Source organism: Phocoena phocoena, chromosome 8, assembly GCF_963924675.1.
Source record: "Phocoena phocoena chromosome 8, mPhoPho1.1, whole genome shotgun sequence".
Classification (NCBI taxonomy): Eukaryota; Metazoa; Chordata; class Mammalia; order Artiodactyla; family Phocoenidae; genus Phocoena; species Phocoena phocoena.
The window spans coordinates 12,895,605-12,916,810 of NC_089226.1; the positions used below are offsets into that span (position 1 = coordinate 12,895,605).

Below are 21,206 nucleotides of genomic sequence, written 5' to 3' on the forward strand. Positions count from 1 at the left end.
TTGACAGAGAAATCAAAAGCTTTACAAAAAAAAAAAAGCTTTACATTTACAGACAAGCAAAAGCTAAGAGAATTCAGCACCATCAAACCAGCTCTACAAAAAATGCTAAAGGAACTTCTCTAAGTGCAAAACACAAGAGAAGAAAAGGAGCTACAAAAACAAACCCAAAACAATTAAGAAAATGGTAATAGGAACATACACGTCGATAGTTACCTTAAATGTGAATGGATTAAATGCTCCAACCAAAAAACACAGGCTCACTGAACGGATACAAAAATACGACCCATATATATGCTGTCTACAAGAGACCCACTTCAGACCTAGGGACACATACAGACTGAAAGTGAGGGGATGGAAAAAGATTTTCCGTGCAAATGGAAATCAAAAGAAAGCTGGAGTAGCAATACTTGTATCAGATAAAATACACTTTACAATAAAGAGTGTTATAAGAGACAAGGAAGGACACTACATAATGACCAAGGGATCAATCCAAGAAGAAGATCTAACAATTATAAATACATATGCACCCAACATAGGAGCACCTCAATACTTAAGGCAAATGCTAGCAGCTATAAAAGAGGAAATGGGCAATAACACATTAATAGTGGGGGACTTTAACAGCTCACTTACACCAATGGACAGACCATCCAGACAGAAAATTAATAAGGAAACACAAGCTTTAAATGACACAATAGACTAGACAGATTTAATTGATATTTACAGGACATTCCAGCTGAAAACAGCAGATTACACTTTCTTCTCAAGTGCACACAGAACATTCTCCAGGACAGATTACATCTTGGATCACAAATCAAGCCTCGGTAAATTTAAGAAAATTGAAATCATATCTAGCATCTTTTCTGACCAGAACGCTGTGAGATTAGAAATAAATTACAGGGAAAAAACGTAAAAGACACAAACACATGGAGCCTAAACAATACATTACTAAATAACCAAGAGATCACTGAAGAAATCAAAGGGGAAATCAAAAAATACCTAGAGACAAATGACAACAAAAACACGATGACCCAAAACCTATGGGATACAGCAAAAGCAGTTCTAAGAGGGAAGTTTATAGCAATATAATCCTACCTCAAGAAACAAGAAAAATTTCAAATAAACAATCTAACCTTACACCTAAAGGAACTAGAGAAAGAAGAACAAACAAAGTTAGTAGAAGGAAATAAAACATAAAGATCAGAGCAGAAATAAATGAAATAGAAACAAAGAAAACAATAGCAAAGATCAATAAGACTAAAAGCTGGTTCTTTGAGAAGGTAAACAAAATTGATAAACCTTTAGCCAGACTCATCAAGAAAAAGAGGGAGCGGACTCAAATCAATAAAATTAGAAATGAAAAAAGAAGAAGTTGTAACAGACACTGCAGAAATACAAAGCATCATAGAGACTACTACAGGCAACTCTATGCCAATAAAAGGGACAACCTGGAAGAAGCGGACAAATTCTTAGAAAGGTATAACCTTCCAAGACTGAACCAGAAAGAAATAGAAAATATGAACAGACCAATCACAAGTAATGAAATTAAAACTGTGATTAAATATCTCCCAACAAACAAAAGCCCAGGACCAGATAGCTTCACAGGCAAATTCTATCAAACATTTAGAGACGAGCTAACACCCATCCTTCTCTAACTCTTCCAAATAATTGCAGAGGAAGGAACACTCCCAAACTCATTCTACGAGGCCACTATCACCCTGATACCAAAACCAGACAGATACTACAAAAAAAGAAAATTACAGAAAAAACAAAAACATATTAGTTTAAAACCTTACTAAGATTTCTATTGGTAAAATAAAACACTACTATTATCTATTATCATTTACACTAGTAAGATCTTTTCCACCATTTTTCAGTTACCCTTGTGCCTCCAAACTTCAAAGAGGCCAACCAGAGCTCAATTATACAAATATTGCCCTTTCAACCCTAATATATATGTATATCATTTATGTTCTCTTTTTCACTCCCTCATCCTAAATATGCACATGTATAAACCCCAATATACATATATATCCCTTAAAACTTACTGTGAGAATTCATATGCCTACAACTAACTTAGAAATGATACAAAAATTATAGTCAAGAATAATCAGTAATTGAGATATAATATAGATGTCAGAAAGCACAATGAAGTCCAAAAACATGGGAGGGAAGACTAGAAGTAGGAGGCCAATACTTCAATGTACTAAAGCAAAGATTATAATATTAACTTGGTAACTTACTGCAGATCGATCCAGGAAGAACTGATGAAACTCAAGGAAGACACGACGAGTCTCCTTGGAATTGGTCTGTTTATACAGGTCTGAATAGAGATAACAGAGCTGTAGCAGAGAAAGAAATGGGGGAGAAATCATGAAAAATGTAATCTGCTGGATCCTCGTCGAGTAGGAATGCCTTGAACAAGTAGGTCACCATAAACAATGTAGTTATTACCATATAACCAAGTCTTATAAAAAAATAAATTAGTAACATTTTAATCATCTTTCGTATCTAATATGTTTAGAAAACTGAAAGAAGGTCCATCCACTCATCTTGCTGAAGTGAAAAGTTTTATGGTATATGAATCAATATAAGAACTCTGAATTGGTGAAATCATAAAATATATTACCAATGTTGCAGGGTCAAACTGTGAAACTACATGGTGTAAGAAAACAGCCAAGTGAGCAGGGCGAGATTTTAGCAGTTCAATGCTCTGGAAACAGCTGCACTGCCCATTGATCTAGAAAAAGAGGTAATTATACATCAATAATGTCAATATATAAATGCAAAATGTAATATCAGCTCAATTAAACGTAACCATCCAAATTTCACTTTAACCTACCCTAAAAAAATTCAAGATTTAAAAAAATGTCACTAGAATTTATTAGCAATACAGGCTATGGAATCTCCTCTTCTGAAAATAATCTCTTGGGAATAGGATGGAGGGAAGACCATCCTGGGAGAATAAAAGTCCAGAAGATGATTATCAAAGAGCTCACATGTCTACAAATCAGTATGCAAAAAAACAGGCTAATAACACTTCTAAAAATGCAATGGAAGGCTTTTTGCCTAATAACAAAATAGCTGTCTTCCTTTCGAGCTAATCGTAGAAATGGTGGTAGGAAAGGGAGCTGTATGATTTTAAATAAGACAACTCCTAGAATACTTGTATATTCCCAAACTACACTGAACACAGAAAACAGCAATAGTTAAACTTAAGGTAACCTAGAATCATATAAGTTAATCTAAACAAATAATACCAATTCTACACAATCTCTTTCAGAAAATACAAGAGGAGTAACACTTCTCAACTCATTCTAAGAGTTCAGCATTACCCAAGTATCAAAACCAAAGACATTATTAAAAAAAAACACAAAAAACTACAGACTAATATCCTCCATAAGCACAGATGCAAAAATCCTCAGCAAAATAATAGTTAATTGAATCCAACATTATTATGAAAAGGAAAATACTTATGACCAACTGTGGTTTATCCCAGGAATACAAAGCTGTTTCAAAATGCTCATAATATCAATTAATGTAATTTACCATATTGAGACTAAATTTAAAAAAACAACACATGATCATCTCAGTCATTCAACAAAAGTCAACATCCATTCATGATAAAAACTCTTACTAAACTAGGAATAGAAGGAAACTTTCTCAATTAAAAAAAACAGTATCTACAAAAAACCTACAGCTAACATCATACTTAATAATAAATGACTGAATGCTTTCTTCCTAAGATCAGGAATAAGACAAGGATGTCCTGTCTCACCACACCGATTCAACCTCATACTGGAAATCCTAACTAGTACAATAAAGGTAAGAGCAAGAAATAAAAGATAAAACAGATTGGAAACAAGGAAATAAAAATTGTCTCTGTTTGTGGTTGTCTATGTAGAAAATCCTAAAAAGTTACTTTAAAAAGCTCTTAGAAGTAGTGAGTTTACTAACAAGATCATGGGATACAAGGACAAGAATAAAGCCAATCATATTCCTATATACCATCAATAAACAACTGGAATTTGAAATTTTAAAAAAAATTTATAATAACATACCCCTCTCCCAAGATGAGATACTTAGGTATAAATCAATGACTTCTTATCAGCTTCAAAAGCAAAGCCATTTCTATTGGTCAAAGCTAAAATAAGCAATTAACCTGGGTAATTAGCCAATTAATTTATCTTAGTTTTAAGATTTTAGCTTCAAATCCTTATAAATATAATTTCAGTCTCCAGAAAGTGTTCATTTTTGCAAGAAATCAAACATCTCAGAGAATTAATAATTTGTTTTTTAGAAAAAAAGTCATCACCTGTTCATGTTCAGTACCAAAGTCATCATCCTCTGCTCCAATAATATGAGGTGCTATACGGGTAGAGGGACTCCCAATAAGTGATTGAGTGTCCTGGTAACATTCAGAGAAAAGGAACAGAAAAATTATCCAGTGGTCAATTTCAGAGACAGGATAAAGCCAAACCATCACAAAGACATGGTTCACTAAACTGACTGGATTTCTTTTTATTTATTTTCTTTAGGTACTTTATTTTCAAAGTGGTTCTCAAATTTTCCAGTGTTGATTGTTTCTTGGGGGCGGGGGGCGGGGGAGAACATTTCCCCTGGAAATAATAAACACCCTTTGCTTACTATACCCTTGGTTATCTGATTCTAATCCCTCTCTGTATACTTCATTTATTATTTCATACATATCTAGACCTTGTTATAGAAAGAAATAAAGCTGGCTTACATAAATAGTTAACAATTTTTAAAAGTTAGTTTAAAAGTGAATGAAGACAACAGGACAAAGGAAAAATGAGAATAGAAGTAAGTTTAGCAGAGAGGTTAATACAAAAATTTCTATTAAGGTCATATAATTGAAAGCTGTCACTGAACCTTATTTTTTCATTTAAAGTTCATTTTCATAAGTACATAATGCAGGGTTTTCAATCCCGGTACTGTTGACGTTTTGGGCCAGATAATTCTTTGTTGTGGAGGCTGTCATATGCATTGTAAAATGTGTAGCAGCATCCTTGGCTTCTCCCCACCCACTAGATGCCAGGAGCAGCCTCCCAGTCATGACAATCAAAAATGTTTCCAGACATTGCCAAATGCCAAATGTCCCCCAAAGGACAAAATCACTCCCAGTTGAAAATCACTGCCATAATGCAATAAAATGTTCAAGTAATCACACAAACACTGCTATAGAAACAATGACAACAAGACTGTAAAAATAAATTGTAGGTCGGTAGATCTCACTCCGGTGCAATAGCTCATCTATGTGTCAATTCACTTACAAATTTGGATTTCACATGAAAAAGGCAGCGGTGGAACATTACTGTATAGTGCAAAAAATAAGGGATATTTGAATACTACCAACACTGAAATCAGAGACCATACAGTATTAAGAGAAATAGAAAATTTGGAACAAATATGAAAAAAATGAGTTTGGCTGAAATATGACAGCAGTTGAATGCTGTACGATCTGGATTTGAGCGAAGAGAGTGAGACTCTCTTTGATAGTGACTTGGAAGTTATCTGCACAGTAGTTACAGTTGAAACTATATACATGGACCAACAAGTTATAAATTAAGTGAATAACACATAGCTGTAGTTTTTCTTCCTTAAGTGTGTTGCAACTCTATGTATTTGCATTTCCTGAACTTGATTCCGCCCTTTTTACTCTTGTTTTTTAAACCATAAGCCTTTAATAATTTTTTTAAAAAATCAGGTAAAACAACAGAAATTTGTTTAGAGTATCAGTGAGACAACTTTTTATTTTGTCTTTGTTTATTTTGATGTGATACTTCTGATTTTTCAACAGTCCTTATGTTGCTAATAATAGATGAATCATAATATGCTGTTAAATCTTTTTACTATAAAACCTTATACAAGTCCTAATTAAAAAATAAACTCAGAATGCTAAAAGTATTCAATTAAGAAGATGCAAGATCTAGCAATTCCATTCTGAGTATACACCCAAAAGAACTGAACGGAAGAACTTGAACAGATATTTATTTGTACATCCATGTTCAGAGTAACATGATTCACAACAGCCAAAAGGTGGAAACAACCCAAGTGTTCACTGATGAATGAATGGATAAACAAAATGTGGTATAAACACAAAATGGATTATTATTCAGCCTTAAAAAGGAAGGAAATTCTGATACATGCTAAATCACTGATGAGCACTGAAGACATTATGCTTAGTGAAATAAGCTGGTCACAGAAGGACACATATTGTATGATTCTACTCCTAGTCAAATTCAAAGAGACAGAAAGTAGAATGATGGTTGCCAGGAGCTGAACGGAGAGGATAATGGGGAGTTAGTGTTTAGTGGACACCAAGTTTCAGTCGGGAAAGATGAAAAAGTTCTAGAGATAGATGTGGTGATGGCTGCACAATGATGTGAATGTAACAATGCCGATGAACTTAAAAAAGGTTAAAATAGTATATTTTATGATATGTGCACTTTATTATAAAAAAAATTTAACCACCTAATATTACTAACTATAGAGTAGCTCTCCATTTACCAAATCTTTATTAAGTTCCTTTAATAAGTTTAAGCTTTTGCTCCAAAAAATACACACACACACACACACACACACACACACACATATCAGATATCTCTGTCACTTAAGTATAAGGAAAGCTAAAGAAAACATTATCATTTCATGGAGTTCATACTCACAGTGTCCTGAATTACTTCACTTTTCTCTGGGTTTTCCTCTAGATAAATCCTCTCTTTCAGGCCACTCTTGGGACTCTAACGAGAAAAAAAAAAAAAGACATTCGTTTCATTTCGATAGGCTCACCAAAGGAGATAAAGAAAAATTGTGTGAAAGAATAATGTTCTGAATTTCATATTTGTGTTTGAAACTACTGAATATCTTTCATATAATACTTGGCTCTGCTACTTTTTACGTGACTTTGGCAAGTCACTTATTCTCTTAGCTTTTTAGTTTTATGTTGATAAAACAATATAGAATAGTTTTATTTCATCTTTAGGCCTGAGGGTTTATTTCTATCAAATAACTCTAACCAGATATATTATATATCACAAATTCATTATATCAGGGCTTCCCTGGTGGCACAGTGGTTAAGAATCTGTCTGCCAATGCAGGGGACACAGGTTTGAGCCCTGGTCTGGGAAGATCCCACATGCCATGGAGCAACTAAGCCCGTGTGCCACAACTACTGAGCCTGCGAGCCACAACTACTGAAGACCGCATGCCTAGAGCCCACGCTCCGCAACAAGAGAAGCCACTGCAATGAGAAGCCCACGCACCACAACGAAGAGGAGCCCACACTTGCTACAACTAGAGAGAACCCGTGCGTAGCAACGAAGACCCAACACAGCCAAAAAAAAAAAAAAAAAAAGTTCTTCATGTCAAAATCAAACTGTATATTTATCCATTTCCTCTAAACCTTTCTGCCCCAAACTATTCTTTCTAACCAAGTTAAAAGCATTTTGGCCTATTTATATGAATGAAAATAAGCTTCTATTTTTCTGTTACTACCTCATGTAAACTGATCTACGGATTTTTATAAACTTTACATGGTATGTTGGGGATGACCTAATGTAAAATACAAACTATATGATACACAGAACTTCAATTTTGGGGGGGATGAAGAACACCCCAAGCAATGGGAGCCATTCTTCAGAGCAGCTGAAAATGAGATACAAGAGATTTTTGTGTGAATGCCTATACGGAAGATATATGCTACCTATACACATGCCTAGATACCACAAGATAGAGAAAACAGTAGTTTCAAATATAAGCCCCACCTGGGAGAAATGGATGACTCTGGGTCAAGAGATATAAAAGATAAAGTGAGAATAATTTTGTCACACCAAAATGAAAGAAAGCTATGTTACTGGGGAGTCATGTCAAAAGAACATAGAAGACAAATTGAGGGAACTACCACCAGCCCAAAAAAGGGGACAATTTAATAAGTATCAAAAAGAATAATGACTGCAATGGACTGAAATGCAATAAGCAAATATGTTAAAAATCTATAAATTCAAAATATTACACAGGTACACACATGTGGGCACACATCCCACATTAGTGACCTTTGGAGTATGTTAGGGCATCAACTCTTCTGAAAACATACATAAAGGAAAATAATCAAATGTTTATATATAAGCTATATTTTAGGGTAACTTAAAACTAGTAAGGGAAAATTCTTCTTTATAAAATAATTCCATCTAATAAATATAGAACGACAGACAATATTATATTATCATTTTGAAACCTCTAATTAAATAATGGATGCAGGCATTTTGCTATCAATGGCAGGTAAAAACATTAGATAAAAGCTTAATGGAGAAATTTATAATGAAGGAATCATGCTGACATCATCTGAACACCTTATACAAACTTAACAATCACGAAGAGACAACCAGACATTCTCCTCCTGATGTGATATAACAGGATATACACAGTACCACCCATGAATTGTTCTTGCCAAACAACAACTCTCAAACGTTAATCTGTTCAAGACTCTAGATCTTACTACCAATTTTCAGCAAATATATACTCAAGGAACATGCTAAACAACACCATGAAGATACAATTAGAATGTGGGTGGTTTTACTGGACATGTGACCCAGTTTAACAACAACAACAACAAAACAGCAAAAAAAAATAAGAGGAGGGAACTATTATAACTTAAGAGACTTATCAACCAAAGGCTGAAGACGTTGACTGGATCCTGATTCAAATAAACCCACTGACAAAAGATCATTATAAGACTACTGGGGTAGTCAAAGTGCATATTAAGAAAATATTAATTAAGATTTGATAATGGTATTATGGCTATCATTTCTTTGTCTTCTTTTCTCTTAAAGATGCATATTAATGAAATAATGTCTTAGATTTCCTTAAAAATAATCCAGCATTTGGAGGGTTATGAGGAATGAGGGAAGACAGACACAAACAAGTCTGAGCACTTGTTGATGAGTGCTGAGCTGGATGATTAGGTACATGAGGGGGATCATTAGCTTAGTCTATTTTTGAATAGGTTTGAAATTCCTGAAAATAATTTTTAAAAAGTCAGGTGCAAACTGAAAATCAGAGAGGCAGATGTTCTAAGTTTGAGATGATGATTTGTGATCAGGTTGCTTCTCTTGTGAGAACCAGAAATGTGGCTATTCTTTAAAGCCTTCTCTGAGGTGATCAAAAGCAGGGAATTTTACAATGATAATGATATCACAAACACCAGAAAGAGATTATTTTATAAAAAAAGGAGAAGAAAATTGAAAAAAAAAATTAAAAGCACTGATCGGTTCCTACAATCTTAATACAGTACAACTGAAACAAACGTGGAAATCCATAAGCTAAAAGCAGCACATCTCTAGCTTCAAAAAGACACCTGTAGGAATTACACGAGTTTGTTAGGTGTTCAGCGAATATCCTAGTTTGCACCATATCATCTCTCACCTGGATTTCCACAACATCCACGTATTTGGCCTCAACTTCCTCAAGATTACAATGAAAGTTAAAAAGAATATCTGTAAAGCATTAGGTACAACCGCTGTCACAAAGTAGGTATTCAATATATGGTGACAATTTATCAGCCATTTAACACACATTTGTTAAGTTCCTCTTAAGCCAAGCAGTCTTCTTTTGCTGATCTCCCTGTCTCTTTACTCCAATTCATTTTCCACACTGACATGTTTCTGACTGTGCCTCTCTTCTGCATGCATGATGAAGCCCAAACTCTTTACTCATTCATTCTGTTGTTCAAATACCAATTAAACACCAATCATGTGTCAAACAGTCTTAATTCGCTGGAATGCCTGTTCCTACACTTGCCAATTCACTCTGTATTTCATAAAGTTATATTTCTAAGCCACGGATTTTATTGTTAACATTTCTCTAAATACAAGATAAAATTCAAAATTTTCATTTGAATCACTTGTTCTGAATTCCTACAATCTGCCAGTCTTTGTAGACATAAAGTCAAATATGATGGGTGCTTGCCTCTCAAGAAACTTTCCATCTAATGGTAGAGACAAGCCATGAAAACAGAGAGGAGAGCCAGCACTAAATCAAAAAGGAAAAATGTGAGGATTCCCAAAAGCAGTACTGCTAGAACAAGTTATAACTTGGACTCAAGGCTGAAGGCTTTGCTTCTAAGATCGATTCCAGCCATTTCATCTATAATCCTAGTACACCTATAAAATTTTCACTGCTCTCCCCAAATGTTATGCATTTGCATACCTTGGAGTCTCTGAGTACTGGTATTTTGAAACGAGGTAGAGGCAGATCACTTATTAGCTGGGTAAGTTTGGCAAGTTAGCTAACTCACTTTGGCCTCAGTTATTTCTTTTGTTAAGCTGTGATAACAACACTACTACTTCATAAGGCTGTTCTGAGAATTAACTAAGATAAAAAATATATAACACATATTACAGCTTATGGTATATATGCCCAATAAACGTAAACTACTATAACTGTTTTCTTGAGTCAAAATTGAAATCTTTCATTAAGACAGCCTAAATCATAAGATTCCTATCAACATCTTTCAAAAAATAAAAAAAATCCTCAAATTTTCCTTGCATGAGGAACTGAGTCACTGAGCATTAAGCCTCAAAAGATCTCCTAAATGATGGCTTAGACCAGTGGCTTTCTTTTTTTTTTTTACAACCTCCAATAAGAGAAATTGCACACTGCTAACCAGCATGTGCCCACATGCATACACACACACACTGATACATGTGTACATATACACACGTGTGTATATATGTGTGTGTACAACAAAAGTCAAAAAAGTAACACTTAGCTCTTCTACATGAAAAGTACTACTTACTTCCTATCCTATTATTTTTTTAAAATGCTGGCCCCAACCCACTAAACTGATCTTATGGCCCACATTGGGAAGAAAAAAAACCTGATTTAGATTACTTTCCTCATCACTTTTAAAGAGGGTGATCTATTTTTAATTCGTTATTCCTATTATTGCACACTACTTACAAAGTATTGCTGAGTAGGTAACACTGAACTTAGCTTTTAAGTATTCATATAACTATGGTGCTACATCATATTCAGCTTAAAATACTTTCTGATCATCTTCTTAACAAAAATCCACGTACATCTGGTAATTTCTGGGTTAATCGAGAAAGCATTACTAAACATGGGCTATTAACTAAAGTCTACCTAAGAGGACTAAGGCTTTTCCTCTTTGTAATGGCAAAGTGCCCCATGATTCAAGACTGAGTCACTCTGACCACAAATGGAATATTAACATGCTCTTAAAGATATCAACAGTTGGCCTCTCGGTTCAGTAAGAAAGCACTGGCATTATTAACTTCTCTACCCACAAATAAGATGCCTGCTGGGAAATTCCATCTCCTCAAAAGAAACATTTGGCAATGGTGTCCAAGGGAAAAAGTGAAGTCTGGAATTAAAAGCTCATATACAACGGTATCCAGAATTTCTGTTCATCAAATTGCTATATTAAAGATGGTGGCAATAAAAAGTAAGTAATAAGAAAACACCTGTAGCTCACAAAACTTACAATCAAATCGAGAAAGAGGCTGTAGAGAAAAATACAAGAAGATAAAGGTGTAGAACACTTACATCTGCACTTTCACTACTGGGCCGAGAAGCATCTCCACTGCCATAGTCAATTCTGCCTAGTCCATCACCAGGATCTGCTTCTATTTCACTGACTGCTAGCCCATCGCCTAATGGCTTGGAGGATGTAACTGCAGCTCCATCCTAAAACAGATCAAGCACACACACACACAAACACACACACACACACACATTAAAAACAAACAACAAAAAACCCTTTCATTATGGACTGTATAAAGAAACAGAGTTGCACTGGAACCTCAATGGAGACTGTTTAAATTCACCCAGTTTGATGTAATCAAGAATGCTAAAAGCTCTAAAAGTCAAAAGCGTAAATGACTACTAATTCTGGGGTTCTCAAATGGCATGACCTTAAAGACAGGGAAAGTGGTATTTCAGTAAAGAGAATAAAATCTCAAACTTCAAATAAAGCAAAAAGATAAAACAGTTTAACTTATATAATTTATATTCCCTGCCCTTTAGTAAAGATTATGACACTATAACTTGTGGTTAACTGCCTTCCAACACTTTAGAATTTCAATAAATTGCCAATTCTGGGACACAGTGCTATACCGTAAATTATTATAAGCTTTTAAATCAGGAACAACAGTTTTACTATTCAAACAGAGTAAGATTGTTGTCTTTGCTCAGTAATAACCACAACATAAACTGTCGATATTACTGAGGCGGAATACTCAAAACTTCATATAGCTAATGGGATTAAAAGTAACAACAACAACAAAAATGTGTCATGAAAAGTACACTGAACCAGGAAGTCGGGATGCCTTACAAATGTGTGACCTTGTTTGAGTCACTTAACCAATTTAGGCCCTAGTTTTCTCAACCATTGCATGATTTTTTTTTAACTTTAAAATGAGCAGATTAGGATAGATGATTTCAAAGAATCCTTTCAGTTCTGTGAACCTACAGACCTAACTCATGAAGAATAACAAGTAAGCAGCTTTCACTCATTTCTCCATATCCCCAATCTAAATATTATAGAACATAAATCTGGTTGATGTATAAATGCTAAGCTATTTTTCTAGTGAGACTACCATCTTCAAAACAAAACATACCTATATAGCAGGTCTATTGAAATCTATTTTAAAATTAGAATAAAAATAGTTATTAATATGAATGTGCTTTGAATTCATCAGACTGGGTTTAAATACCAGTTCCATCACGTTTGAGCTACATGACCTCAGACAAGTTATTTAATTTCTCTGAGTTTCTCTAAGTGTTTATGTAAAATGGGGGGAAACAACAGTAACATCTAATCTCAAAGGGTGTTGTGCAGATTAAATAAGAAAAATTGTACGTCCCTACTTAAAAACATAACTGCTGTTCTGTTTTACAATGGCAGAATACATCTCAAAAATGTAAATATATGTATCTAAATATATTTTTGTAATTTGTGATATCAAAGCAAAAACACTCAATTCTTTCTAAAATTACTGTGGAACAAAGAAGCATCGTATCATGAGCAAGCAAACAATGAGAAGCCCACATTTCTTTTAGTTAATCATTATTTCTGTAACATCCAACACAGGACCTCCTGTTGGCCTATGCTAGAAAAAATAACTTTAAAAAAAGGCAACTGCAACACTCTCTGACACATTCCCAGAAGAAAATTCTCCTGCAAAAGGTTGGGTAGCACTTTTAATAGCGATGCTACCTGAGCAGAGCCTGTGGCTTTGGATAACTGCTCTTGCAGTTGAGGAATGTGTTTCTTGGCCTCTTGGATCTCTTTTAGCAATCTTTGGGCAGGTGTTCGGCTGTAATCTTCCTGCAATAACTGAAAAGTTATAAAAATATTTCAAGAATTAATTACTTATGTCAAGAAAATCTTTAAAAGTCTATTCTTAATCAATAAAATAGCTGATGGCGTTGATTACAATAGTGCTTAATTATGATTATAATAAATACCAACTCAACTATGCCCACTCACATTTTTACTGGCCTATAAAACAGCCCCATTTCTAACTTAGTACCTGTAGCCGTTCCTGTTCTTTCTGTAACATTTTTCTCAGAATTTCTACTTTCTGGTTATGAACCACATTGTTTTCCTCCTAGAAAAAGATAAAAAAACAAACAAAAAGACAAGAACCAATACAAGGAAAGTGAAACTCAGTATCGAAAATGAGTCATACAATGTTACATCTCAGCTCCAATTTTCAATACCTATCAGGATTTTCTTATTTCTGGTGGTTATGAAGACAAACTTTTAAACATGACACTTAAAGATAAAAGGTTACAGGGAAATGTCAACTCTTCTATTTCACTTTTGCTAAACTAGGTTCAAAAAACATTAAATATTGATATTAGTTGAAGAAATGAAGTTGCCTTAAGTATAAGACTAATATCTTGGGCTTCCCTGGTGGCATAGTGGTTAAGAATCTGCCTGCCAATGCAGGGGACACAGGTTCGAGACCTGGTCCACGAAGATCCCATATGCCACAGAGCAACTAAGCCCATGTGCCACAACTGCTGAGCCTGTGCTCTACAGCCCGTGAGCCACAACTACTGAGCCCACGTGCCACAACTACTGAAGCCTGCGCGCCTAGAGCCCGTGCTCGGAATGAGAAGCCACCACAATGAGAAGCCTGCGCACCGCAACGAAGAGTAGTCCCCACTCACTGCAACTAGAGAAAGCCCAAGCACAGCAACAAAGACCCAACGGAGAAAAAAAATAATAAATAAATATTTTTTTAAAAAGAAAGAAAAAAAGAATAATATCTTACACTTTCCCTCCTTTGGATTTTTACTATCAACCCCCATGCATGGTTCAAATTCCCAGTATTTCCTACCTGAAGTATTAAGACAGATCACTAATTCATCTCCTGTCATTTCTCCTTGTTTTACAACCCTATAATATTTTATCAAATAAGTCTTCCTAAAATCCTGTTATAATCACATCACTCTCTTCCTCAAAAAATTTGTAATATATTCTTACTGCCCATTCAGTTACTTGTAAATTGGCCTCGTAGTTGTGACTTTTCAAAATAAATAGTCTTACTTTTTTCTCATCTCTTACTTCATAAATCTTTAACGGGCAACCAACCAAACAAGAGTCCTGGCTATTTCCCCAAAATACTTGATGCTTTCTTGGCTCTTTACCTCTGTTAATCCTGCTTCCTCTACCTGGGTTGCCTTCTTCCCCACTGCCACCATTAGGATGTTACCTGTTTTTTAAGGCTCAATTCAAATAATAGCTTTCCATAAAGTTGTTCCTTATCACAACTGGATGTGCTTTCTCCCTCCTTTGAAATCTCATAGAACTTAATATTTTCCTTCTCATAATGTCTACAGCTGCCTCTGTAGTAAAATTACTTGTATACTCTTGATTCAATTTCAAACAACAAAGGTTTATTAAGTACTTAGTACTGTATGCCAAGCAATATTTCAGGCTCTGTGGACACAACAATAAATAAAATAAACAAAAAAACCCTGTCCTCTTAGAGTGTATATTCGAAGATAACAAAGGACATTGAACATAGGATATCTTAATTATATTTTTGTGGGTGGCACCCTGTTTTGTATATGGTAGGTGTTAAATATTTGTTGAATTATATCTGCTATCCCCATACCCTGTAATCATTCCAAATTATTAGGTAATTATTTTTATCAGCAAGTTATCTTCTAGAATCTTAAACTTAAATTTGTTTATCAACTCAACACTTTGAAACTCAACATAAAGCAAAGGCATTATTATACAACTGAGCATTTACAAAGACGTTTTCCCACTCTTACCCCCATGAGCACAGGACTAGTAATTCTCTCCATATTCCCAGATGCTCCAGGTGAATGAGGGGATGTCATGATGGGAGACATATGTCCAACGACTGATGGCTCTACTTCAGAATCAGCAAGTGGAAACTGGGGCGACCCAGGTGGGCGTCCCTGAACAGTGAGAGCTACATAGGAACCCGCTTGGGGTGGGCAGATGGAAGAAAGGGGAGGGAAGGGAAAATAACATTGTCAAAAAATTTTTACTACTTAATCTTTGATAGTTCTAAAAGATCCAGATATATGAGAAAGTTTCATCATCTGCTAATCATTTTCCCCACAGAAGAAGAATCTTGTCATTTCTCTTTTATGGCTCCCCTAAAATTCTAAAAGAACAATGCAATTTTCAGATAGCAAATCACTTACTCATGAGGTCAGATATTACTTAAAAGCAAGTAAGATTTATAAATCCAGTGATTTTTTTTTAATTTAGGGAAGAATAAGTTATTATCAACTATCAACTATCAACAATGGCTATGTTCAATCAATTTCTCAAATGCAAATTTTAAAAATCACCATATTAAGATGATACTAATTAGACAAGGTTTAACTAATTTTCTGTAATGATACAATTTTAAATTAACTTTAAGAAATGTGTGTGACAAGAAATATCCGACAAAAAGCAGAAAAAAACCCCACAACAAATAAGTAGTGAGTTTTAATTTTAAAAATTTGGAGAAGACAAATTCACTAGGCATTTTACAGGGAAAAAACTATGGAAAGCAAAATTACCCATAACCAGAAAGACTCTGAAACAGACATTCATGAGTTATCTAGAATCAAGAAGAAATAATGCTTTCCAAATAAAAAACTTTTCTAGATAACTGACCTTTAATGACAAAATCTTTCTCTTAGACTTTTCAGTAGAACTTTAAATTGTATTTCATACTTTTTCCCCCAATTTAATCCTCCCATGAAACTCGCTAGTAATTATTTCACAGTGTTTGGGGTTCTAAAAATTTTTTTTATACTTAATGATCACAAATGCTGTGATATTGGGGAGATTTTAAGCACACACACTTTTTAAAGTTTTTCAGTCATATTTCTCTCTGTCACGAAGTCATCTAATATATCTTATTGACTCATCCATGTGCTTGGTTCTCATAGCCTCCTCGTTCTTCCCTTCTCTTCTTTAGATGTTTTTAAACTGGTTTGATTTGAAATCACTTTTATTATGTCTAGAATATGCATTGAAGAGTAGGACATGAGGGAGCTCTACTACAAGTATAGCACACAGGGTTTAGGCATTTCAAATTTATATCCGTTTTCGATACTCAGAGTGTTTTATGCTTACTTTGAGTTTTTAGTTAGGCTCTTGTTATTGGATAAGTAATCTATTGCTACAGTCCTAGGATTTAATTTTTTAAGTAAAACTGATATTGGAACAAGTAAAATATATAACCTAAAAAGCTAAAGAAATAATCTTTTCATACTCTGCAACAGTTAGTTACCAGGCATATATTATCGTAAACCATCATATTTATGTAGCACATAAAAATTCATAAATCACAATCTCATTAAATAAGTAATCAAATTTATTCTAGTATGAGGATCTAATTCTGATCATCCCATTGCTTTTTAAAATGTACTAAAGTTAAGAACTAAGATCAAAGTGATCATTTTAGAGCACTGGTACTCTGATGAAGAGATAAAGGGATTCACAGGTTGCTTTATCTAAGCAATAATAAGGCCAAGAAGGATTTGTTTATTAAATTTATTCTAAAGATGTCCACTTAATGAAAAGAAGTAATATTAAATAAAAAAGTAGTGTTTCTGCTTGGCCATAAACAACTATCTCTTTTTTTTTTTTTAAACAACTATCTCTTAATTGTAGTCTATTACACTGTGAAATAGTCTGATGCAGAAGACTACAAATTCTTAACCCTGGAGATTTCCAAGAGAAGACCACTTCCCTGGATTATTTAATCATTTACTTATCTGAGGGAACATGATTATGCTACGTGATTTTGAAAGTTCCATTTCAGTTCATCCAGGCCACTGTGTCTGATTTCTCAACCTCTTCTCTTTCAGGTCGACTTATGCATTTCTTTCAAATATACTTTCATTATTACCAAGAATAACAAGGACATTATAATCAACCACATAAATGAAGTGGACTAAAGACAGTTATTAGTAAATTAAGAATTTTCACCTCAGACTTTCCTTTAATACAGGGGTCAGTAAACTCCAGCCAAGGGACTAAATTCAACCCACAGATTGTTTTGGCAAATATTTAGTTTTACTGAAACACAGCCATACCCATTCATTTATGCATCGTCTATGGCTGCTTTCACATTACAATGAGAGTCGAGTAGTAGATTATCTGACCCACAAAGCCTAAAAAATTTACTATCCGGCCTATTGCAGAAAATGTTTGCTTATCTTTGCTGTAAGGGTTTCAGAAAACAAAACTGAGGATAACATTCACCTACATTTGATTAGCTTCACCACTTCCAGATGGTTTGAATGAGTCACCAGAGTTCCATTCACCTGTAAGAAAATAAAAATAGTGTCTGTCAGGTAATTCTAGTTGAGACAATTAAACTGACTTCAGGAATTATCATATGTAATACAACCAATTATAACATAGTAAACAGGACTATATTAAAATGCATATATATTTGGTTCAATAGTCACTTTTACCACTATTCTATAAGGTATACTCAGCAACAAAATGAACTTGAGCACAAAAAAAGGCCTTGATTTAAAGAGACGCAAGAGCCGGGGTGGGGGCGCGGATATGGGGATATATGTATACATATAGCTGATTCACTTTGCTATACAGCAGAAACTAACACACCATTGTAAAGCAATTATATTCCAATAAAGATGCTTAAAAAAATAAAAAGGATATTATAACTATTATAACTTATTCACCATGAAAAATGACAAAACGTACTATGCAACAGATTTGCAAATCCTTCACAGTGAAGAACCCTTGCAAATTAAAAACTCCCTTTGCTTTTAATTACAAATTCACTGATTTTCCAAAGGCATAATAAATTTTTTAAAAGACGAATAAGCAATATTTCTCCAATAATATTCAATTTACTATTAGTTTTCCAATCATCACCTAACCTTCACAAAGAAAATTAATTTTCAGACACGCTAAATGTAGGAATTGTTATCCAAAGTTTCCACTAAACCAAACAAATTAAGGTAAAAATATCAAACATGAATCTAACATTATTTTTTCTCTGATGCAAGTAACACTAATTTTTACAAGTTCAAATATATCGGGGTATAAAACAGAAGTAAAAGTACACTTGTCATGCCCACCAGAGATGATCACTGTTAAGCATGATGTTTAATCTTTGAGACATATTCTAGCATACACACACCAGATACACAGACACACATACATATACTTTGTAACTTGCCTTTTCCTGCAAATAAAAAAGCACTGTTTTATTACATTATGGATGTCTTTCAATATAGGTACAAACAGACCTAATCTATTCTTTTTAAAAGCTGGAGGTGAAATGCGATTTATTTCTTTAGCCCTCAGTATACGCATATTTAGATTGTTTACAAGTTTTCGATACAATAAAGCTTAAATGAATTTTCCTGTACACGTATCACTTCACATTTAAACACCTATTACCTTAGATAAGCTCCTAAAAGCAAAACTGTGGTCAAAGGTTATATACTTTTTAAAAATATGTAACTTTTGATACATATTCACAAATTTCCATCCAAACAGATTTTACCTAATTTATATTCACAACATGTTTATGAGAGTAGCCATTTTACCATACCCAAACTATGCCAAATGTGTATCATTAATCTTTAAAATTTCTGACAACCAAATATATTTTCACCTATCATTTAATTTCTACTTCTTTCTTATCAGTGAGGTTGGACATATCCTCATTGATATATTATTTCAATTACTTTGGAGAATTGCTTTATAAAATTCTTTGCCCCTTTTTCTGTCAGACTATTTATTCTTTTGTTAGTAATTTGAAAGTGCTCTTTACAATTAAGGCTATCATATTCTGTAATATATTTCAAATATTTATTTCCAGATAGTTCTTTGTAAATATGTTCATGGTGTCTTTTCCTGTATAGTAATTTGATTTTAAGTAATCACATTAGTTAGTTGTCTTAAGAGTAATTAGTGACTAATCCATTCTTTCCCTACTGATCAGAACTTAAGGGCTGTTTCTGGACTCTCTACTGTGTTCCACAGACAGGTCCCTAGGTATAATAGAGTCACTTGCTTCAAATCAATCTGCACTATCTCACCTCACACTTATCCATACACATAATACCTCTGCAAAGTTCACTTAGAACAAATAATCATTTGGAAGCTTGACAAGGAATGGCACACCTCCCCAAATTTATTAATAAATTTTGAAGAGAATTTCTTGCTAAGAGATTAACTTGGAGAAATATGATCTTTACAACAGCGAGTTATGACTCCATTTATTCAAGCCTCTTATTATGCTTTTCAGTAAAGGGTAACGTTAATTTTAGAATGAATGAAGTAAGTTTTTATAGTCAATAAATCCATCATATATAATCTGTAGCTTTTAATAAAAATCCAAGTTAAAAAAAGCAAAATATGGCTAATATATGCTGTTTTTTAATTCTATCATAAATTCCGTAATAGTCTTTTCCTTACCTTGATGATTCGATCACCTGTCTGTACGCCAGCCCGCATGGCTGCTCCATCTGTAAGAGAAATTAATTCTTAAAATGCAATTCATTTACCTTCACTGATAATCTTCTTGAAAGAGAGGCAGTGTAACAAAATGGTTAAATACATGGACTGTAAAGTCAGGCTGACTTAGGTCCAAATCCTGCCTCTGCCACTCACTAGTTGGATGACCATGGACAGATTTTATGTTTTTTTTATTCTAAGCCTCGATATCACCTGTAATATAGAGATAAAAAATACCTACCTCAAATTACAGCAACCAAGATAAAGGAAGTATTCAATATATGGTAATAGTAGTTCAAGATATTATTGTCATTTGGGAGAAAAGGATGGATATTTTTGAGTCTACAACCCCTTCTTTAATCTGTCTCTACCCAAATATCTCTGGTGCCATTAAGAAATAAAATTCCACAAACTTCTATAAGTGATGATGAGTAAAGTTTCATGACTAAGGAGTCATATGATTTCTAAAACAATATAAGAACTGTTTTCTTTCCATAAAGTACAAAAGAAAATCAACTGGGGTAAATTCATGCCTATAACCATAACACCAGAGACAACTCTAGCACAATAAGGCCATATGACCTGTAATGTATGTGATTATTTTATTCTAAGCAATAGACATTTTTAAACTATTCTATTCTTACTCTGTTTGCTCCCAAGTGACAAGACTGTTTTTAAAAATGCCTTGCCTTCTTTGACAGACTGTACGAACACTGGATTGTCTCCACTGACCGTCAGCCCAAATCCATTGTCATCCTTCTGGATGATCACACAACGCTGAACAAGACCTGCACAAGAACCAAAGGGTAAAGAGAGAAGGAAAGAGAAAACAGAGAAAAAGACAATAATTACATATTAGTAATGAACTGTAGTGTATCTGGAGAAGCACAAAGTAGCACATGAAACCCATATAAAAAATAAGAGCACTAACCCCATAAGCAAAACAAACACAAGAATATCACAAAGAATCATATATACTGGTTTCTCACAGGGAAGGTACAGCAGAATTGCTCCAAGATTAAAAACAGCTAAGGCAAACTGGAAAATATGAAGTATTAGAGAGGAGACAGACAGAATGCCCATTCACATCTATGCAATTAATTTGTAATATAAAATCCTCCCCCACCTCCCTGTGTTTTTGGTGCTCTAACTGGTGTTTAAACCCAAGATAATC

The 21,206-nt window shown here is 34.1% G+C and overlaps 1 protein-coding gene across 1 annotated transcript in view; it reads right to left on the minus strand.

Annotated features, from left to right (window-relative positions):
* ARHGEF12 (Rho guanine nucleotide exchange factor 12) overlaps positions 1 to 21,206 on the minus strand; it is a 101,300-nt gene that overhangs the window by 58,498 nt on the left and 21,596 nt on the right. The window contains exons 4-14 of the mRNA XM_065881648.1: positions 20,722 to 20,820; positions 19,994 to 20,043; positions 17,799 to 17,856; positions 15,331 to 15,509; positions 13,572 to 13,649; positions 13,256 to 13,375; positions 11,584 to 11,724; positions 6,687 to 6,761; positions 4,313 to 4,405; positions 2,627 to 2,737; positions 2,241 to 2,339 (exon numbers count right to left, since the gene is read on the minus strand). Of these exons, the coding sequence (XP_065737720.1) occupies positions 2,241 to 2,339; positions 2,627 to 2,737; positions 4,313 to 4,405; positions 6,687 to 6,761; positions 11,584 to 11,724; positions 13,256 to 13,375; positions 13,572 to 13,649; positions 15,331 to 15,509; positions 17,799 to 17,856; positions 19,994 to 20,032 (993 nt within the window). The 5' untranslated portion in view covers positions 20,033 to 20,043; positions 20,722 to 20,820. The remainder of the gene's footprint in view (positions 1 to 2,240; positions 2,340 to 2,626; positions 2,738 to 4,312; positions 4,406 to 6,686; positions 6,762 to 11,583; positions 11,725 to 13,255; positions 13,376 to 13,571; positions 13,650 to 15,330; positions 15,510 to 17,798; positions 17,857 to 19,993; positions 20,044 to 20,721; positions 20,821 to 21,206) is intronic.